This window comes from Toxorhynchites rutilus, chromosome 2 (assembly GCF_029784135.1).
Source record: "Toxorhynchites rutilus septentrionalis strain SRP chromosome 2, ASM2978413v1, whole genome shotgun sequence".
Lineage (NCBI taxonomy): Eukaryota > Metazoa > Arthropoda > Insecta > Diptera > Culicidae > Toxorhynchites > Toxorhynchites rutilus.
The window spans coordinates 144,856,829-144,880,571 of NC_073745.1; the positions used below are offsets into that span (position 1 = coordinate 144,856,829).

Below are 23,743 nucleotides of genomic sequence, written 5' to 3' on the forward strand. Positions count from 1 at the left end.
AATACAGAGGTCTTTTCCTCTGATGTTTGCATGACAAGCAACAGCTTCAATCCCTCCAATAGGTGGAAGGTCAATTCGAAAAAATGAGTGGCACTTATTGATCCCCAATAGCACCCCTCCGTATCTGTCATCACGGTCCAAGCGTATAATATTAAAATCGTGGAAAGAGAGATCATCTCGCGAAGAAAGCCAAGTTTCGGACAGAGCAAAAACATCACAATTGAACTTATGAATTAAAAATTTGAATGTATCCAATTTAGGGATAAGACTACGACAATTCCACTGTAAAACAGTGATATCTCCGACCTCTCTATTTGAATTAGACATCAAGAGAGATAATCATTGCAAGGAGGGGCCATGTTTGCATCAATTGTTGCAAAATTGTCTTTAATACTGGAAGCATTGATATGACAATGGTTCTGATGGAGTCGGAAACATTAAAGCATGTGAAGATTTGAGCCACAAGGTCAGTCAACTTTATAAATCCCGATTGGGAAGTTGAACTTGACGGTAAAATAGGGACAGTTGGGGTTTTTGATGTTCCTTCGAGTGCTGGGTCGTTCGAAGGTGAATTATTCCCACGGAAGCCAGGAGGAACCTGATTTTGCTTGTCCGCTGCACTCGATTTTTTAGGCATGCTAACAGAGGGTATAACCGGAGGGGCTTGTACTTGAACTTTGGGAGTGGTCACATTTTTGCGCCTGGGATTCCCTTGGAAGATGTACGGTGTGCCCTCGTTAGCTGTATCCGCTTCCATTTCGTCAACTGGCAGCGAAGCGAAGACATTGTTTGCGGTTAAAGGTTGTTGCTGTTGGGCCAATGGAGAAGCGCCCTTTAAAATTTCCGCAAAAGTGCGCTTCGAGCGTTCCTTTAAAGAGCGCTTCTGCTTCTCCCAGCGACTCTTGTAAGTTTCACAAGCCGAGAGCACGTGCGGAGTTCCTCCGCAATATGGACACTTTTGCTCAATCGCACTGCAGGATTTGTCCACATGTTGCTCTCCGCAAGTGGCACAGCGCTCCTTGTTGGCGCAGTAAGCTGCTGTGTGACCAACTGACTTGCATTTCAGGCAAGTCATGGGCTTTGGCACGAAGAGTCGCAGCGGTAGCCTCAATTTGTCCACCATAACGTAGTCAGGGAGGGCGGAGCCAGCAAAAGTGACTCTAAACGAGTCGGACGGCGTAAATTTCGATTCTTTCCCTTCCTGGGAGATTTTTCCGAGTTGTCGGCATTCTAAGATTTTAACCTTAATCAAAGGCAGCTTTTTAAATCTGCCATCTCCTTCCATAATTGATTTGCACGTCAGACCCGTTTCGGTTATCACCCCCGAGATTTCTACGTCATGGGAAGGCACGTAGACACGATATTCCAGGGTAAACCTCTGGTCGACGACAATACCGTTTGCGTCTTTCCGATCAGCTACGACAACACGCAGTTTGGTCGGTCTAACCTTCGAAATTTCTGTCACGGAGGAGTATCTTGCCAGATCTTTCATGATCTGAATAACATTAAGTGCTTTTCCGTTTGGCTTAGGCCTGAAGAAAACAACCCACGGACCAGTTCCAGGTGCATCTTCAGGATAGACCTTGACACGTGGAGAGAAGACTACAGGACGAGAAGGAGATGACGAGGATTGAAGGGGATCGGGGACAACAGGATGGGGAGGCGAAATCTGAGCTGTTGTAGGAGCGAGGGGGGTTGGAGAGGAGGTATTTGCAGGTTTTTTAGAGGGGGGCTTGCTAGAGTTAGCAGACTCGTCCCCGGACGAAACATCCTCTGATGTAGGAACGCGTTTAAGTGTCTTCGCTGTTCCTTTATTAGAACTTTTTTCAACCAGAGGGGAGTCATCATCAGAGATCTCCATATCTGGAGATCCTCCCCCTCCTTCTGCCATTCACAATGCACCCCAGTGCTGATGAACTGGCAACCGCTGCTTGCTTCTCAGTCGGAGCGCTTGAGCGCTCGGTACTATCACACACCACTAAGAAGTGATGCTCTCCTTCACACTGCTGTAAGTTAGCAGCGAATCGCGCTGGTATTGTGTGCGTGCAACTGACCACCGATGTCCGACTTCGACTGCGATGGCGACAAATCGGCGATAACTGAAAGCCGGCAGGCCTTGCCAGGCTTTGACGATTCAGCTTTTCTCACCAATTCCGAGTTCACACTGCGTTCCACGATATCTCGAACAATTCGAAAACGCGCGAAAAAAGCACACCCGGGCGACAAAAAAAAATAATAACAGCCAACGGTAACCGAAAACAATGCTTCAACGGAGACGCTCACAGCACACGACCGGTTACTCGAAGCTTATGCCGAAGAATGAAGAAAAATCACTTAGTGTTGCCTTTTCTAATATTCCAGTCGTTTTTGGGGCAGAGTAGGATTCAATGCGGTCAATCGTTTTCTTTAACGTTTGCTTTTAACAGATTCGTCAACTCTCGGCATCTTCAAACACTTTCAGTGTTTTTTTGTTCCTCACATCAAAGTTCTCACTTTGAAAAATATTGAACTACCCACATAACATTGCGATTTTCTACCAGCATGCTCACCGTAAGTTTGCACTAAGATTCTATGCCAGTTTCAATTTGTTGTAACAAATCAAATATATTCCGTCAATTATACACAGGGAATCTGTGTTTTTAAAGAAAATGCATACACTTTTTCCAATGATTGTTCGGTCATCGAAACACTATTTATAGCTGTATTCATAAATTGCCTTCAGTTGATGCAGCGAATTCATCTTGTCTTCAATGCTATCAAAATGGCCCCCACGAAGTGGTAATTTGAGTTTTGGAAAAAGGAAAAAACCACACGGGGCCATATCTGGAGAATCCGGCGTAGGCCGTTTGCGAGGAATTTCATCTCTCAACTGTCTCTAAACGCCAAGTCTTTATTGACACTTATTGGCCCTTTGACAAGCATTCCGAATTGACATATCAAAAATCTTCGATAAAAAAAAAAGTTAACTTGTTCCTAGCAACGCTATAAACAAACTAAAGGGTGTATCACATCAAATTGCATCACGGAAAAAACGCTGTAGAAATTTAATTTTTAGGAATTATATCTTCAGCTTTCGCTTATAATCAGATAAGAGTGTATAGATCACGTTGGCCATGCTTCACTATCAATTTTTCGTAAATTTGGAAAAATGTCGTCGAACGAAAAAGAGCGTCGTGAATTAATCCTGTGCACTCATTTCGAGAATCGGGAGTTGTAACATCGGAACATCGGTAAGATGCTGGGAATCGTCCAATCCACGGTCAGCAGAGTACTAAAACGATACTTCGAGAACCTAACCATCGACCGGAAGGTGAAGAACGGCAAAAATGGATGCTCCGTCAGTGAAAAAGATCACAAGCGCGTAGTTAAGCAGTTTAGACGTGATCCGAGAAGTTCGGTCCGGGTTGTCGCCAATAAGCAGAATTTTTCAAGTTCATTCGTCCAGCGGACCAAGCAGCGGGAGGGCCTGCGTACATATAAGGTTCAGAAGGCTCCTAACCGCGACGAAAGACAAAACATGGTGGGGAAGACGCGAGCCCGGAAGCTGTACACCGAAATGCTGACGAAGCCGCATTGCCTGGTAATGGACGACGAAACCTACGTCAAAGCGGACTTTCGTCAGCTGCCGGGCCTGTTGTTCTTCTCCGCAGAGGACAAATTCAGCGTTCCGGAGGAGATTCGCAAGCAGAAACTAATATTGAAGTCACCTTATGGCAATGAATATTGATCAAAAGTGGAAAAGGGAAACAAAAACCGAAAATCATACATGATTCTGCATGTGGATGTAATTTATATGGTATAAGTATGGTATAAGTTTGCCAAAAAGTACATGGTGTGGCAAGCGATCTGCTCTTGCGGAAAGCGGAGCGCCCCCTTCGTGATTACCGGCACGGTAAACGGGCAGGTTTACCTTAAGGAGTGCCTACAGAAGCGCTTACTACCACTATTGAAGCAGCACGAGGGCCCGACCATCTTCTAGCCGGATCTCGCTTCGTGCCACTATTCAAAGGACGTGTTGGAGTGGTACGAAGCCAACGGGGTCACCTTCGTGCCAAAGGAAATGAACCCGCCCAACGCGCCGGAGCTTCGCTCAATAGAGAAATATTGGGCGATTATGAAGCAGGCCCTCCGGAAGAACCCAAAAGTTGTCAAATCTGAGGCGGACTTCAAGAGAGAATGTATTTCTGTTAAAAAAAAACTACAACCTGACGTTGTACAGAACCTTATGGACGGGGTATAGAGGAAGGTGCGAGTATACAGGCTTGGGCTCGAAGTATGAATAAAAAGAAAATGCCAAAAGTTGTTTATTGGTTTTTATTTTACTGTCTAAATTATTCAAAAGGATCGGTCTACTGGGCGAATTTTTACAGCGTTTTTTCCGTGATGCAATTTGATGTGACACACCCTTTAAATGAAATATCGCGCTAAAATTTGACATTAAGACCATTGACAGTAGTACCAACTAAAAAAAATGTTCTGCGGTAAGATTTAAAATTACATTTTTTTTTAAAACGCAAATTCTCGGTAAATATTTGAAAGAATTTATATAGCAATAGATTCTAAGGGAGTGTCGAAATCGGTTGGTGCAAAAACCTTTTTTCAGTTTGTACCCTCAATACGCTCCAGAAAGATATTATTTTACATTTCAAAAAATCCACTAACTGATGCTCGCGCCCCTTATGATATAGGCTTTCCAAATGAAATTTATGTCCAACCAGACCTCAAACTATATAAATGACTTATAATAAGTGTTTGTTTTAACCAAAAGTTTAAGCTTTGGTTGTGCTGATCTATGATTCCCGAAAAAGGTGACCATATCTGGTGCGCCTCTGCGGAAAACTCAATCTCTACGTCCCAGTTATAGACGCAGGGTTACGTCTTTCGAGAACAAGTTTGGGGTATGAACTGGAAACTTAAGTATCGGTCGCGTCACGAGAAACGTCCCACTTTGAAAGGATACACTTGATGGAGATTTTTGTACCATTTGATTTGAACACTGCATAACAACCTATCGCAGAATAGAAAATTATGGGTTTTTCAATAGTAAGTTTGTTAGAATAGCCTTCAAATGAGAGCTTCATTTCCCACATACATTCGTACAGACCGGTATTTGGGTTGGATTGGATACAGCTAGGAAGCCGACTTTTAAACCGATTTGTCGTGACTTCTATATTGAGCTCTTGAAACAAATTTCAAATCGATCCGGTTATCAAAACTGCGGCCTTGATAAACCATCAACCAATTTCATCAAGCTACCAAACATTAATGATTTGATGAGCCGAATTTTCTTGATTCATTGAAGCAGATAATTGGCAAGGCTTGGATAACGAGTTCAGGCTGCTCAAGACGAATCTTACTGGGCAAAAATTGAGTGACTCAGATATATTTATGTAGCCAAACCATGCCAAACCGATATAATGATTTCAGAGTTTCGTGGAAAGTTGTAATTTTGTTCCTTTTCACAAAATATTAGACCCGATTTTTTTCATTTTTTCAAACAGTTGTTCAAATGTTTTGATTTTTTTAACCATCGGTTAACTTTGAAAATTCGCCGTTTTGTTCGCAAACTTGTTGCCATTTAGATGGCAACTTCATTATTCATTCATTATGCCATTATAAAACCCTCCTCCTCCTCACCTCCTTTGACGCGCTCTAACTTGAGACTGAAAAGGACAATCACAACACTGTCAAAACGACACTTGTAGCACAGATTGTCGTCTTTGAATAGCTGTATCTGAATAGTATCCGATGCGATGAGTATAACACAATATATGTTTAAGTGTTGCCATTTAGGTGAACCTCAAACGAAGAAACAGCTGATCGACAGGGCCACGAAAGAGTTGAGGAACATGCCGACATCCATTTTCTTCACGGCGATGGAAAAGGTTTCGGTCAATTGCGGTAAGGCCGCCCGACAGGGCGTCGAAGCATATTAGTAGAAGGCTTCATAAACGAAAGGTCGAAAAAAAAACAGTTTTTCGTGATTTTTTTCGGAAGTTGAAATTAAAGTTGGGTGATGGGACATTTTGGTGATTGATAAGGGTATATTTGAAGATGTATTTTTTTATTTTTTTATTTGAAATTTAGTGATTATTATGCTGTTGACAGCTGGGCGCGTGAATGCTCTCTCTAAAACAGTTCCAACATGTTGGTGGGATGATTTTTTCAGAATTTAGTGGACCGATTTGCTGAAAATTGTTTTCAACATGTAAAAATAAATTATCTAAATTGTGATCTAAAATGAATTTTCTAGATATCTCCACATCCACACCGACGGTTCAGTTGCAGAGTTGGCATCGTAGAAGATACCGCTTGAAGACCGCTCTGCTTGTCCCAGCGAACATGGGACAAGAAGCCGTTTGTCAGAACATCAACATTTCCTCCCAAGATGCTATCATGCAAATTCACTTCATCGTACGTCAAAAACTAGAAGCAAATCAGCTTTAAACCCCTCCCTAAGACAAATTCAAAATACCAATCTTCCGTGAACAGACATCAGCAATCACCAACACCAGATTGAGAATCGAAAACACCAAGGTAACACAGGTTTGTGAATCTAAATCTTCGGAATCGTTCGATTTACATTCTTTAATTTCTTAACCAACCTTTAATCTCTTTTTTCAGTAACCAGCCAGTCAGGTTTGTTTGCTTAGATTTTTCTCGTTAATCGTCTTTTAGGGATACCGGGCGATGTGAATTAGCCATTCTCAAGACTAATCATCCAATGGTCTCTTTCAAGACTAGAGGCGAATCAACTCTTGGAGAGTGGACCTTCATAGTAAAACCCGCCGCCGCCCCTGACGACATGAGCAAGCTGCATCGGCTTTCGCACCCGAACAAGAGAATATCTAAAAGTTCTCCACGGGTAGGTTGGAGCCAGCAGCGGCAAAGCAGTTGCTGTGATTGTTCGACATGCGTCTGCGGCTTATGTATTTCGAAAATATTCAAAATCAACATGCAACATATATCGTAACGCAATTCTACGTCAACTATGCGGTCGGGCTTCGGACACAACTCTTCATTTTTTTGTAAATGACGTTGTTATTGTAACTGACAGGATTGAATTTCCTAATTTAGAAACTGATCACAGGAAATATCAGGCATAGAAAATAACGTAAGTGTCCCGGGAAAACATTTGATCGAAATGTGTTCCAAGGATAAGAATTGAACCATAATGTTATATGATAAAATATAATAGGGGAGGTGAGGGTAAAACGGACATGTTAAGAAGAACTTCAATTATATCTTTGGAAATTCATGTTTTCCAAAACTTTGATGCAGTTTCTTGTAATTCAATATACTGTTTTTCTACCTATATGGATATATGGATGTTCGTAATATATGAAGCATAGAGGTTTATCGATCGCGTGAGGAATAATTTCATTCAACCAAGGCCTGAACTCATCACGAAATCGAATTAATCCACCTAAAAGTGATATCGTGCTTTTCAGCAGTATAAACGGACAGACCCTCAACTATTTTACTTTTGGTTCCAGTCAACTTCTAAACATATCTAATGTCGCTTCTATGTTAACTCACAAACCGAAATATAACCATCAACGAATCTTTTTTTTTTATTCTTTATTTTTGAGACTTTCAGCCTCCTAGGCTGGTTCGTCTCAGCAAAAACGGCCGAAACCATGCCGCGATGTGCGTTTCATGTGCGTGTAATTAATTTCACATGCACATACGGACAAGCAATTAGAAATAAAACAATAAAAAAAACAGATTTCGTCACGAGAAGTTCCACACATTTGAGCTTTTCTTTTCTCTGGTCATTTGACGAGAATGTCCGCTTACCATGGCCCCAGGCCACAGATGGGGAATCCGCGCCACTCGGAGATGCCGACTGTTCTTTTTCCCCTTATCGCGAAGGGGAAGGCACAAGGATATTCGATTTTATCACAAGTTTTTTTTTGTTTAAATTTTAAAAACCAGATAGGCATCTTTCAAAAAACAGAGCAGTGCAGCAGTTCGTGGAGGGTCGTCGCCAAGCATATCACGAATGCTCCCGCTGATCCCGTGTAAGATCCGGAGGTCCTCGTACTTTGGGCAAATACAGAAGATGTGTTCGACTGAATTGCGAACCTCGCACAAGTCACAAAGGGGATGAAAGGGTCCTCTGTTGAAGTTGTGAGACATGTTGCAGTGGCCGGTTCTTAACCTGGATAAGATTCGTTGCTCTCTCATCGTTTTGACGTCTTCGAATCTGGTGATGGATCATTTGATTCTCCGGAGGAACAGCGTCGCTTCAACGGACCATTTTTCCGCCCAAAAAGTTTTGAAGGTGTTGGCGATCCATAGTCTGATGTCGTCTAGCGGTACTTTACGTGTTAAAGGTTGTCCAAGATGACCGATTCCGGCAAAACGGTCGGCAGCTTCATTGCCGGCTATGCCACTATGTCCGGGGACCCACATGAGTAGTGACTGTATCCGGCAGCAGGTACCTCCTGATAGCTTGTATCCATGGATGCCTAGTTATAGCCGCGCCAACAGCATCGATGACGCTAGCCGAGTCGGTAACTATCAGGATCGGTTTGTTTGACGGCATGGTGGCAGCTTCAAAGATTCCGACAGCTTCAGCCGACAATACCTGGCAAATGTCGACATGCTTCTTGCTGGAAATAAGAGAGTTATTATGACCGCTTACCCCGAAACCAACTCCTTGCATCCCTTTGGAACCGTCCGTGTCAACGAATCGAATTTTGATATTAAACCACTCAAAGTGCTTAATATCGAAGCAGCTAAAATTACATCCACATGCAGAATCATGTATGATTTTCGGTTTTTGTTTCCCTTTTCCACTTTTGATCAATATTCATTGCCATAAGGTGGCTTCAATATTATAGAATACCCCCACATTACCCCCACTGTCCGTATTACCCGCGTATCCCCTACAATTGCTTTATGAGAACATGTATTTTCTCATTCCAAGGCTCTTCAATCCCAAAAAAGTCAATACGATAAACAATTCAATCAAGTGTTTGGGTTACATCTGATGACAGATGAGTTGTTATGTGTCGTACAGTGGGAGGAGATAGCGAACTGAAATCAGCAGAAAAACTGTCCAGATGATTTATTCGATGCTAGTTCCCATCAATTTGGGGCTATTGTTTTCACGTTTATATTTTTGAAACTTCTGCATGCTTGTCAAATAACACATGCTTCGCATTCTGCTGTACAGTTTACATAACGTGACGAGTATGGAATAAATTGAATCCGAAGTTGCAAACGCATACATTTGATCCAGGCACCAAAACAAAATGGAAATCAGCCGTCGAAAGTCGAGTGACACAAACAGTACATCATCAATTTGCTGTCCTTTTATCAATACAGCTAACACTGCACAATTCTATATCCATGCGGTTGGTAATTTGAGACGTGACAGTTGATGATCTGATGGAAAAGATTTCACATGTTGTGTAACACTTCCAACGTCGAATGGCATCGTCCGGCAAATGGTTAGGTGCGGCGCAGGACGGCATGTAATAATGGCAGGTTTCCATCGTTGACGATGATGATGGTCAAGTGGAAAAAATAGCGATCCATTATGATATGATGGCATGCTTCGTTGTCCGTGTGCTGACAGCTGATTTATTATATTTTACCTAGCTCATGTTGTTGTTAAACCTAGTCCGAAGGTTGACCAAGCAGGGTATATTTTCCACACCATTAGTGTAATACCCTTATGCGGCTTCTTCCGGGAAGGTAAACCTACATTTTACTGTTGGTAGATTTCGGGAAATTGCACTCGCTACACTTCATCTGTACACTTCCCCAGATAGTCAAGAGAACTTCCAAACAATATAATATTTCTAAGTGCACCAAACTTGTTTTTTTTTCGAAGACATAAGCAAAACAGAGTTCGGTAGCGGCAGCGGAGGTATGACTCGTCATCATCGTAAATATTTTATAGTAAACGGGAAAACACGTGGCCTTTGGTAGATTTTTGGCTGAGGCCACCCTAGCAATGATAAACATTTGCGTATGGTGCGCTTCGTCGGTCCTTGTCGTCAACAGCCAATGGCCGCACCAAAATTTATATCCATTACGTAAGGCCGCTTAGTCTAATATTTATTTACATTAGTGGAGCACAAAATGAATAGAAAATTTCAAATGTTTGTGAGATCACGCTTCCTTTCGGATTTGTTTTTCTCCGCTTCACTCTGTTTCTCGTCGAATGAAAGACGTCACTACTGTAATTTCTAGTCGACGAATTTATCACCAGAACAAACCCCGTTCTCGATGTGCTCGCATCTACACCGAAGAGAAACTTTTCCAGATCACACAGGAAATACTGGAGAATGAAATCAAACACCCAGTGCACAGAGAGATCGTTCCTTTATGTTGTGCGAGATTTTTACGTGTCAGTTTTATGGTTTTCCCACAATTTCGTTTTGTAAGTTCTTTGTAGTCTGTTTGTGTAATCTAATGATAAAACATAAAGGAAGAAAAAAAAACGGTTCAGCCATGAATTGATTGACTGACAGAAAAGTATTTTGTTCCTTATTACTGACAGCAATGTTTGTGTTTTTATATTCGAATGGAGTCAAATCAAGGAAGTTAGAAGAAAATGTTTTTGTTCTCGAGGTCGAGATTTGTGTGTTTCAGAATGCGAGAATGATGACAGAAAGCGACTGCAGTCTGCATACAGGTGAAATGCGAGATTCATTCTGTCAAATATATACCGGGAATTACGTTTTTTTAAATGCTTTGTTGTTATCTAAATTTATATTACCGCCTTCAGAATAGGCCCCTTCTGAAACAGTTCACTTTTTCCAACGAACAATCCAGTCATCGAAATACTCTTTTTCGCAATATTCGGGTCAAAAATAAAATTCACTGTCTAAACGGGTCCTTCGAAGCAATAATTTGAGTCTCATAAATAGAAAAAAAAATCACACGGGGCCATATCTAGAAAGTACGTTGCTTTGATCAATTGAACAATCACATTCGTGCCATTTTTGGACAAAACTCGTTTACAACGATCGTGCAGCAAAATTCAAACAGTCAAACACCTATATTAGAGTCAAACTTTGTGGGTGTAAAGAAGTTAGTCCTTTAAGCAAATATTTAAAAAAAACATAGAATACTTTTTGAAAAGTGCGAAAGTTTTTTTCTTATTTTTTTTAATTTTTAGAAAAATTTCTCAAATACTACAAAATTTTGGTCTAAAAATGAAATGTTGGAAATTCTTCGAATGTTCATAAAAATACCAAAATTTATTCTTTTGTATGTAATTTACATGTAAAAAAATATTTTAAAAATTGAAATTCAGTTTTTCCAAATTATGTTTTACTCCTAACATTTTTTTTTGTGTAAATCCTCGCGTTTGACTTGTTCGTGACATGTTTGTAAATAAAAATATTACGAGTAAAACATTATTTTTTCAGTGTAAATTTTTCCAAATTTTATTTGGCATTTTTTATGCATTTAAGCAATTTCCTATATTTCATTCTTTGATTAAAATTTTGTAGCTATTATAGTTTTTGAGTTATAGTTTCATGTATAACTAGCTGAGCCGGCCAACTTCGTCCCGCCTAAAATTTATTTTCCGTAATCACATCCACGTTTCCACGCGCGTTCATGAGTCCAATCGCAGAACTGTTCATTGATTGATCTTTATCTTACCTTTAAATTACCTTTTACTATAAAATTCATAGTACTATCAGATTGTTCTCAGACACAATTTTCTTTCAAGATTTTTCAACCACTTGCAAATAACATGTTTCTCCGTTACATGGAGTAAATGTTTGATACAGAAAAAATGATAGAATAGAGACAGCCCTAACTCGAACAATTCCTTTCTCATTTCAATTCAATGCCCATTTCCAGCGTCCACATACCAATCCAATTTCCGTTTCTCGAAGAATATAATAGTTCAACTCATTGATCTTCAAGATAGCAAACGGCTATTACTATAAAAATTCAAAATAGTACACTTTTCATAATTAGGAAAAAAGGTGAAAAATCGAACTTTCTTTTTGTTTGGAGGTAAAGTGGTCACCTGTGGGGGGCAAAGTGATCACCTGATCAAATATCAAACTAAATGAAAAGGATTTATGCGTTTTTTTCGTCCAAATTTGTTTGTTCGAATCATATTTGATATAGTAGGTACATGTATGGAATAAGCTTGGTCTAATCACCTAGAGTCTCAATTTAAATTTTATCATGCATACAAAAACGTAGTAAGAAACACATTACGTTCCGCATAATGAGGCTTAGTTTAGTTGGAGTGGCATATTTATCCTGGGTCAAAGCCACAAAAGGATTTTCTTCAAGAGCAGAATGTGATGCGGTATATCAGCTTCTGTACACAGAATATTGTAAGTCGTTATTCACCTATGACCACTTTGCCCCCAAACATCAAACTAATTTCTATGCTAATTAATCTCTTAGATTAAACAAAATATCTGTTCACCTCTCCTAGAATATATGAACAGTCGTCCAAACTGATGATTTGCCCAATATATCAGATTGAATAAACTGCATTTCACGAGAAATTCCTTATATACCACACGTACAGAACTACGGCCGAATGGCTATCGAGAGAGCAATTACTGTTTTTATTTGTATTTTGACATGCGACAGCTCTACTGAAGTACAGGGTGACTCAAAAGTCATGAAATTCTTCAAACATAAGGTGACTATCAATACAGCATCTATAGTAACCACTTTGCCCCCCATGACCAATTTGCCCCCACTACCTCTATTAATAAAAGACGATTAAGGAGTGCGCTTTATCACATTAAAATCCATTTCCACTTTCAAACGAAGATCAATTTCGTTATGGCAAACATCAAATTAACTAACAACGCTTGTCAATATGTAATTTTAGAACATATGCGAATTGAATTTTCAGATTTTTGCCATTTTCCTTCAGAGTTTTCCCAAAATTTTCAATTGTTATGTTTTGTAAAAAACTAATTAAATTTTGTGATTGTAAAAAAAAGTGGTTTGGTTGGAATATGTTTGGTTGAAATATGTGTATTATTTTTATGAGACTCTCTCTCCACTCTAGAGGAGCAAGAGGTGTTACACCCTCATAGAAACATTTCTCGTACCCAAAAACCATTACATTATTTGGCTACATTTACTTGATGAGTTCTCGAGTTATGCAGAAATTTTTGTGTTTCATTTGTATGGCAGCCTCCCCTTAGAGAGGAGGGAGGAGAGTCGAACCACCTTAGAAACGATTCTTGCCTCCTGAAACCACCTCATGCCAAATTTGGTTCTGTTTGCTTGATTAGTTCTCGAGTTATGCAAACATTTATGCTTCATTTGTATAGTAGAAAAATTGTAAATTGTAAAATTGTAAAATAGTAAAATTGTAAAATTGTAAAATTGTAAAATTGTAAAATTGTAAAATTGTAAAATTGTAAAATTGTAAAATTGTAAAATTGTAAAATTGTAAAATTGTAAAATTGTAAAATTGTAAAATTGTAAAATTGTAAAATTGTAAAATTGTAAAATTGTAAAATTGTAAAATTGTAAAATTGTAAAATTGTAAAATTGTAAAATTGTAAAATTGTAAAATTGTAAAATTGTAAAATTGTAAAATTGTAAAATTGTAAAATTGTAAAATTGTAAAATTGTAAAATTGTAAAATTGTAAAATTGTAAAATTGTAAAATTGTAAAATTGTAAAATTGTAAAATTGTAAAAATGTAAAAATGTAAAATTGTAAAATTGTAAAATTGTAAAATTGTAAAATTGTAAAATTGTAAAATTGTAAAATTGTAAAATTGTAAAATTGTAAAATTGTAAAATTGTAAAATTGTAAAATTGTAAAATTGTAAAATTGTAAAATTGTAAAATTGTAAAATTGTAAAATTGTAAAATTGTAAAATTGTAAAATTGTAAAATTGTAAAATTGTAAAATTGTAAAATTGTAAAATTGTAAAATTGTAAAATTGTAAAATTGTAAAATTGTAAAATTGTAAAATTGTAAAATTGTAAAATTGTAAAATTGTAAAATTGTAAAATTGTAAAATTGTAGAATTGTAAAATTGTAAAATTGTAGAATTGTAAAATTGTAAAATTGTAAAATTGTAAAATTGTAAAATTGTAAAATTGTAAAATTGTAAAATTGTAAAATTGTAAAATTGTAAAATTGTAAAATTGTAAAATTGTAAAATTGTAAAATTGTAAAATTGTAAAATTGTAAAATTGTAAAATTGTAAAATTGTAAAATTGTAAAATTGTAAAATTGTAAAATTGTAAAATTGTAAAATTGTAAAATTGTAAAATTGTAAAATTGTAAAATTGTAAAATTGTAAAATTGTAAAATTGTAAAATTGTAAAATTGTAAAATTGTAAAATTGTAAAATTGTAAAATTGTAAAATTGTAAAATTGTAAAATTGTAAAATTGTAAAATTGTAAAATTGTAAAATTGTAAAATTGTAAAATTGTAAAATTGTAAAATTGTAAAATTGTAAAATTGTAAAATTTAAAAATTGGAAATTGGAAATTTGAAAAAAAAAAATTGAAAAATCACAAAATGTAAAAATGAAGAATTTTAGAAATGGAAAAATGAAAAAAAAATTAAAAAATGGAAAAATATTGAAAAGTGAAAATAAAAAAAATGGATAAAATGATCCATTTTTCCAATTAAAAAATGGTAAAATGGAAAAATGAAAAAAAATGGATAAAAGGATCATTTTTTCCAAATGGAGAATGGAAAAAAGAAAGAAAAAAATTTAAAAATGAAAAAAATGGAAAAATGGAAAAATGGAAAAATTAAAAAATTGAAAAATTGAAAAATTGAAAAATTGAAAAATTAGAAAATTGAAAAATTGAAAAATTGAAAAATTGAAAAATTGAAAAATTGAAAAATTGAAAAATTGAAAAATTGAAAAATTGAAAAATTGAAAAATTGAAAAATTGAAAAATTGAAAAATTGAAAAATTGAAAAATTGAAAAATTGAAAAATTGAAAAATTGAAAAATTGAAAAATTGAAAAATTGAAAAATTGAAAAATTGAAAAATTGAAAAATTGAAAAATTGAAAAATTGAAAAATTGAAAAATTGAAAAATTGAAAAATTGAAAAATTGAAAAATTGAAAAATTGCAAAATTGAAAAATTGCAAAATTGAAAAATTGAAAAATGGAAAATGGAAAATCGATAAATGATAAAAAAAATAAAAAGTATAAGTAAGTATATATATAAAAAATAAAAAGTATATCGAGGCATTAAAAGCAGGTTTGGTTTCAAACGACTAAATCAGATCAGATCGATTGGTTGCCAGTTCTTCAAATATATTTTGTTCCGATTTCCAGACCAAACTTAGCCAGCCAAGCTAAGCTATTTTCTAGTAGATGCGTTATATTTCGCATCTATTATTATTCAATGCTAGATAGCTTCGTTTGTAGATCACCTTTATTCTGTTCCGATTCGCTTCACTGACTCGTGTAGGAGCTATATCTTGTCATTCTCAAAGTGCAGCCAAGTGCACCATCCAATGTCTTGGGCATATGAAAAATAAATTCGAGATTTATTTATAGATTTCGACTGGATCACTTCATTGTAGAAGGTTGCATAATCGGCGATTGGGCGATTGAGAATCCTTCAAGGCAAGGAAGTACATAATGCATTCCTTGTAGTGTCAGCATCATTATGCTTCGTTTTCATCACACCATTCCAATAGCGTGACGAACAATATTTTCAGCTTTTTTCGTTCTTTTTATTGCTCATCATGACCTATCTGTAGCAAATCGTGCGTCAACTACATAAAACAAACATTCAATCATCCACCAACACCATTCAAGCGCTCAGAGGAACCAAATTAAAACTTATGTTGTCATTATATTTCCTTACACATTTTCCCGCCACCGCATCCCAACACATCATAAATGAAGCGGACACGGTCATCGGCAGTATGATTACACCCTGCAACGGTTTGTCTGTCCATTAGCACGAGACGAGCTGAGCTTTGCCAAGTTTTTCGCCAATGGCACTATAGGAGGTGAACGGCAGCATTGGCAGGGCTAAAAATAAAGATGAGCAGACGCTGCGGAAGACAATCCCGATGGTGGGTGGTTTACTTTGCGTCTTTTCCGCCCTCTATATACATTATATTCTCCCCCGCAATAATAACTATTACAACTGTCGTCGCTATCGGATATCGCTTAATTCCATTAGCTATTCTGAAAAGGCTGACCTTCAAGGCAAAAGCAAATCAACCCTGTTGATTCCAGGCGAATGGTTTTAGCGATTTTAGATGAGTTTAGTCGATGACGCATCTCCACATGTGAACATCTGTCCTGCGGAGAATTCCGACTGACATCATTTTTTTTCGTAAACATGTCGCTTGAAAATGTTTGAACTAGACATGCCAAATGTTATATATTTAAATTAATTACCTTCGGTAAGCAGCAGGATTAACCCAACTCTACACAGCAAACGGACGCTGTCGTTTCGCCGGCTATTCATTTTCACGCACTATTTCTTTCTCAGCTTTGAACTCTGATTAATGCTTTCACGTGTTTACTTTTATCCGTTGTCTCTTTCAGCTATGTATTAAACATCCGACTAGTAATGTTCTACCTTCGCCAACTGGCCATAAAACTCGCCAGCTTGCCTCAGTCACACTAATTGATCTGAACACAATCACTCCTGATCACACCTCTACCAATTATCACAGTTTTTCACATCGGAGAATCATCACACGATAACCATTTTATATCACACTATCAGTACTTTTTTCACGAGTCATCTGCGGAAAATGAAAAAAGACACAGAGATTAGAGATCTCACTTAGTTTAAATATTCCGAATCACAATTTTGTTTTATGCAGCCGTCAGCACACTTCAGGACAGGAGGCCCTTATTTTTAAACCGTAATGCAGCGAGAAGCGGCACACATAATATATTAGCACATCAAGAATTTACGAGCAACGTAATATGGCACATACGAGCATACACATATTCGCGAGGGTTGTCTCTCGTTGATAGAAACCAGCAATCTCGACTCTGCCAACTCTGCTCAATGTAACGCATTGAAGGAAAGGCGAAACCACCCCTACCCCTCCCCTCCCCACCCGGGTCATAACCGCGAATTTCGACCATCCTCCGCAAACACATCTTAGAGATCCAGATCGTGATTCCGGTTGATTCGCTCCTTTTCGTTTTTGTCTTCTCGGGATGATGAGCAACAAGTGTGTGTTTTTCCCGCCAGCCAGCATCCGCATCAGCACATGAGAGCAAAAATCCACGAGCGTTGGTCGGCAACGAGTCAGTTGGGAATTTTCCGAGAAGCGAAAGGATGAATACGCTGATTCTTTATCGCGATGCTCATTGGAATGGAAATGTTATGAAAGCGTGTTGCTCCACTCGATCCTGCAGAGCTAATCACTTAATTCAAGAAGTTAAATTGGCCATACCATTAATTCTCGTCAAGTCAATTTACTGCGAAAACTCTGGCTGTTCCGGGTGCGCGATTTTTTGTGTTTTGTTTTTTTACATGTCTTAATGTATATTAACTCGATGGAAATGTGATAAATTAATTAGAAATCTTTTACTTTTACCGCGCAATCGAGCTTTGAAATCGACCATAAATTACATTTAAGGGAGCAGATTTATTTTCTATTTTTTTGAGTTTAGGCTCAGAACACAAAGCAAACTCACGAAGGAAACATTATTAGTGAAAAAAGAGGTGTATACCCGCAAACTACGTTCTTATAATGGTTCTTCTATTCATAAAACAGTTCAAGTTTTTATAAACTGTGATTTCAAAATAAGTTTTAAATAAACCTATCAGGCCATTGGGGGAAAACTACAAAAATAAAACAACTCTCTGCAGCCTGCGTTGCATTACATTGCGGACAAAAATTCTCATTGTAGTTTTTAAAATAGCGCGAAATATTTCCCCTAAATAACAACTGATTATGGCACCTCACTTCCTAGCTTAACGTATTTACATGCTTCCGAAGTTTGTGAAAAAAGGGTCAAGGAAAGATGAAGCATGCGAACAAAATTTGTTCTCATAAACTACAAAATTCGATTCTATAACATTCACCATAATTCCTTCCACTCGTAAGACATTTAACCGAATGTAACATTGGGCCGATTCTTCAACATTGACCCAAATATAACATTAATTAGAATTTATGTTTTCCTTGAGAATGTTGAAGAGTTATATCATTAGAAGGTATTTATGTAAAGTCAAAGCTCTCTATAACGACAATCTTTATAGCGACAAATCTCTCTATAATGACATGTCCAAAGTTCCCTTCAAAATCGCATAGAAATTCTATTCTTTATTGCGACATTTCTCTATAACGACGTTTCCCTATAACGACACATTATCGTTTCTATTCATTAAAACATAACATTCTCTATTGCGACAATTTTCAATATCACTCCACTCATTGTGTGTGTGTGTGTGTGTGTGTGTGTGTGTGTGTGTGTGTCAATGTCAGTGCCTACGAACGTAAATAGTCTATGTTAACCTTATAATACAGGTTTAATCAACTATAAACATCTGTTCACGCCCAACTGATTAAAATTTTCGGATACTTACAAAAACAGAAAGGGTATAGGATATAAAATAAGAAATTTGACGGTTTATTTGAACCCCTATGTGGTTTAGCATAGTATCTATAGTGAAAAACGTACTTTTTCCTTTTTTTTGCGCCATCCTCAAAAGCTTCGAGATAAAAATTACTGAATGTGCATCTTACTACGGTGTATCAAGAAAAATTATCAAAAAAAAAATTCATCAATAATTTTAGTACTAAAAAATATTGCAATTTTGAAAAAAAAAATTTTGGAATTTTTTCAGTGTTGCGCGGCACAAAAAATATTTTTTTATATTTTCAAAGAGTCCGGCTGGGTAAGGGAGTCAAAAGTCCCCCACACCAAATCACATGCTGTATGCAAAATATTGTATAGGGTACTAAACAGAACATTTTGGTAGTAGTACCATAAATTTGAGTCCTTGTATGGTACACCATAGGATCTATGGTGAAAAATGCACCTTTTCGTTTTTTTCGCGCCATTTTCAATAGCTTTGAGACAAAAATATGAAAAAAAATACTGAAATTACATTTTACTTAGGTGTATCGATCAATATTTTCAAACAATTTTTTCATCAGAAAATCAAACATCAAAATTTAAATTATTTATTTGAATTATTTTTTTATTCGAATTTGTTCCTAGGTCTATTTTAAGTATATGTGATTTTATCAGAATTTTTAGAGTGTTTTTCGCGGCACAAAAAAAAATATATATTTTCAGACATTTCGAAATTTTGAAAAAAATATTACTCTGAGAACCAATTTTACTATAATTTTTATTTAAATGCGTTCATATGTGTTGTTTTTTTCCACATGTAGCGAAATTTTTTCTTGAATTTTTAAGAGGATTGCGCTAAAAAAATATTGTTTTTTTAGCTTTTGGGCATTTTTAATTTATTTTGAATTTAGAGACCCATTACTGCTCTAATATTTTTTTTAATTTTGTTTTTCAAAAGTCTAAATTTTGTCGGTATATTTAGAGCACTGTGATGTCCAATTGTTTTTCTCGTATCCTAAAATATATGAGATTATTTTTACATTGGATTTAGATGGTTTACCAAATTCATATGTGTCAGCAGTACGATAGAGCTCTGTGAGAAAAAAAATGAAGACCTTGTGGAAAGATCGTTCGGATTAATGAGAACACTTAAAAAAATCCAAATTGTTTTTATTTTTTTATTTTTATTAATCTTACAATTGGAAACCACGAATTCAATAAAATAATCGATTACAAGAAAATAAAAATAATAATGCAGATGATGAAGAAAATTATTTTTGTGTCTCGCAATGCTCTTAAAAATTCAGGAAAAATTACGCCACATGTGGAAAAAATGACACATACGAACACATTTAATTAAAAATTAGAGCAGAAGTGGGTCTCAAAGTTATATTTTTTTTTTCAAAAATTCAATATTTTTTAGTACTAAAATTTTTGATGAAATTCTTTTGATAATTTTCTTTGATACACCGTAGTAAGATTCACGTTCAGTATTTTTTTTTCAAATTTTTATCTCGAAGTTTTTGAGGATGGCGTGAAATAAACGAAAATGTACGTTTTTCACTACAGATCCTATGTTAAACCACATAGGGGTTCAAATAAACCGTAAAAATATCTTATTTTGTATCCTATACAATATTTGCCATACAGCTGGGGATTTGGTTTACGGGACTTTTCACACCCTTACCCAGCCAGACTCTTTGGAAATATAGAAAAAAAAAAATTGTTGTACCGCGCAACACTGAAAAAAGTCACACATATCTAGAAAAGCCTTAGAAACACATTTAAATATGAATTAGAGTAGTACTGAATCTCTAAATCCCAAAAAGAAATTTTTCAAAATTTCAATATTTTTTTTAGTACAGGTCGGACTCGATTATCCGGAAGATTGATTTTTTTTCACTCCGGATAATCGAGTCAAAACAATTTTTTTCTTTATCCCCTTAAAGTCAGAAAACACCTTTCTCACATGAAAAAAAAATTTATCCAGATTCTCTCAGGAGGTGATAGACGATCATATTTGATGAAAAAAATCCTCCTACGCATATGTTCGAATTTGACAGAGTTACAGAATTTTTTTTTGTTTCGGACTCTGTTGCTTCATACTGGCTCTACATTAAAAAGTACGCTACGGAAGATGATTCTGATGCTTTCATTTGAAAGATGAGAAAATTTAGTACAGGATACAGTAGTGGAACAACTAAATTAGTAAATTTTAATAACATTTTGGAAGTGAAACACTTAAAAGTTAATAATTTTTAATGTGTTATTATTAATTTTATCCTAAAAATTTATATTAAACTAGATTGTTTCTATCAATTAAAATGAAGTTCTTCAACCGCTCCACAATTTGTTCTTTGACGCACAACTTCTATCTTTCTTAAATTGGTTGCAATGTCGATATAAACAATTCCTGGTGAAAATTCAAGCAAAATCTTCAAAAATCACGACTTTTACCCCACTGTAAATGTAATAACTTCGCCTTATCGTTGAAAGCTTACATTTCTTTATGAAATAAGTCATATTTGAAATATAAAAACAATATTTTTTTCCAAACTGAATATAATCGAGTCTGTATATAATCGAGTCCGACCTATACTGTATTATATTAGTCAAATCATTTCATTTGATATCAATATTGAAGGGATTGCAGAAAATACATAGTCGACCATTTTGTGGCGACGACCTTTTCGAATTTATGTTGTTCATAGTGTAGTGTATTCTCCAAATCAAGCCATTCAGCCATTTTTTTACGACGGCCAAATTGAATACGCAGTTTTATAATGACAGTAGAATAAAATGTATGTTCCAAATTTCAGATCAATCATTCAACAGGAACGGGGTCAATTTTCTATAAATGTTGGACAACCCAACAAACATTCAAACATACATGGAAACAGGTCAAGCTGAGTGAAACCAATTAAAAAGTAATTAGTTGTTTGGGGACTTCGGTCATCTTGAAATTGATTTTTTCATTATCTGCTATGTTCTACTAGTCGAGAATTTTCTTTTCATTTTTGGGTATTTTTCATAAATAACTGTGTTCTACTAGTCAAGCCTTTCCATTCGATACCCATATTGATGGGGTTCTGAGAAAATATGAAATCCGCCATGTTGTAGTGGCCGCCATCTTGGATTTGCATTTTTCATAAATAACTGTGATCTACTAGTCAAGCCCTTTCTTTTGATACCCATATTAGCTATTCAATATAGAATTAGTATACAAATTATTCAAAATTTCCGAAAATCAAAAATAAAATACTCCGGATAATCGAGTCTAAAATTCCGGATAATCGAATCCCGGATAATCGAGTCTCCGGATAATCGAGTCCGACCTGCACTAAAATTTTTGATGAAATTTTTTTGATAATTTTTCTTGATACACCGTAGTAAGATGCAAATGCAGTATTTTTTTAAAATTTTTATCTCGAAGCTTTTGAGGATGGCGCGAAATAAACGAAAAAAGTACGTTTTTCACTGTCGGAGCATTCAACAGTGAAAGCCCACGCAGCAAGTAGATGCTTTCCAGATTATCAATGCTGGTTCAAAAGTATCAATTTACTATTTTGTTCTATCTAGAGAACAATTTGTATCGGACAAATGAGCTAAATATTATATTCATTGTTTAATATTTTTCGTTTCAAGATGGTTGAATATCAATTGCTTTCGTTTCTAATATAATTTGATTGTTTTGCGTGTGCTTGGGCGTTCTCTCCCTATAGCGACATCTAAGCTCTCTATAACGACAATCTTTTATAGCGACAATTCTCTATAACGACGATGTTGCTATAGAGAGCATTCGCTGTATTTGCTTCTGATACGGAGTAACCAAATGATCACATTTATTTTGTCCCCGTCGATCATTTTAACTTTTAACAAAATCACTCGAAAAAGAAAAAAAACACCTCTCTGACATTCGGATATGTTATGTAAAAAAACCTCAGCTTTCGAGAAAAAATATAAAAAATATGGTGACCTTAGTTCCGAAACCAGATAAGCTATGAAAAACAATTCTTATCAATAATTACAAAAACAAAATCTGTTCATGTGTTTTTCAAACAAAACAAGCTCATTGGCTTTAATTTGATATATTGATCATCTAAATCGGTCCAGTATTTCAAAAGTTATAAATTATTGAAAAATGCTTTTTCGGGATAGAGATGAAAAATGATTTTTTGAACTATCGGATAAATTAGAAAAATCATAACTTAAAAACGAAGACGAACACATTTCTGATTTTGAAATATTCTATGTGAAAAACCCTCAGCTTAATGCACCCAAACTAGCGTTGGCTGAAAACATTTCATCTTTGGCAGAAATGATGCCATTTCGTGTGCTGGAGGCGCAGATAATGAGCTGTTTTAAAAGCTTAGAAATGATGTATGCAAGCAATCATATCTTTCTGTTTTCTTTTCTCATTTCATTTGGGGTTATGCCAAAAAAAGAAGTCCATAGGACGTCAAAGGGGATCGAACCAAGGCCGGCTGGAATGCAAAGCTACCTCACACGACCGCACTATCCATATAGCTGCCAGTGCTGTTATAAAGAAGCGTGATAATATTACACCTCATCATAAAATGAAGTTGAAAAGTGTTTTCTAAGAGGATAAAGAAGAACATGAACGAGAATATATCTTTCTCTGTCTAGGTCGTGTAGTCGGCAAATTGTACGAAAAGCTTTCATATCCTTTCATTTAAATGTGTCTCCTGTTTGGCTCGCTCATATTGGCTCTAGCATATATATTGATATATATACAAATGATATACATGTATTGGGGAGTAAAACATTTTCTGTTATTTTTCAGCTCATTTAATGTAATAAATCGGGATGATATAACATGTGCTAAAAATTAACTTTGGGTGTAGAAAAAAAATATATATTACGCCCTTGGTCCCGAGACCATGAAAACCATGAGAAACAAATACAATCAATAATAACGGAAACAAAATTTAAATGTTTCTGCAACTGAAGTATTTTTCCTAAAGGCTCTAATTTGATATGTCGATCATTAGAATCGGTTCAGTAGTTCAAAAAAAAGTGAGAACAGGGATTTTACGGATCACCCTGAAACGGAAATGGTCACCCTAACGAAAAAATAAAACAATACGGGTCTAATTGTTTGCGATAAAGAACAAATCTACCACTTTTCCCGAAAATCTGATATCCACTATATCGGTTTGGTATGAAGTATGAGTAAGTAGAGTTGAAAAACGCAAAGAATATAAGTGTT

General features: G+C 35.9%; 1 protein-coding gene across 7 annotated transcripts in view; it reads right to left on the bottom strand.

The window, feature by feature from the left end:
- Nucleotides 1-23,743, bottom strand: part of LOC129764548 (uncharacterized) — a 47,826-nt gene that overhangs the window by 20,323 nt on the left and 3,760 nt on the right. For all 7 annotated transcript variants that reach the window (XM_055763748.1, XM_055763747.1, XM_055763751.1 and 4 more), the window contains exon 2: nucleotides 16,363-16,715. In XM_055763748.1, the coding sequence (XP_055619723.1) occupies nucleotides 16,363-16,432 (70 nt within the window). In that variant the 5' untranslated portion in view covers nucleotides 16,433-16,715. The remainder of the gene's footprint in view (nucleotides 1-16,362; nucleotides 16,716-23,743) is intronic.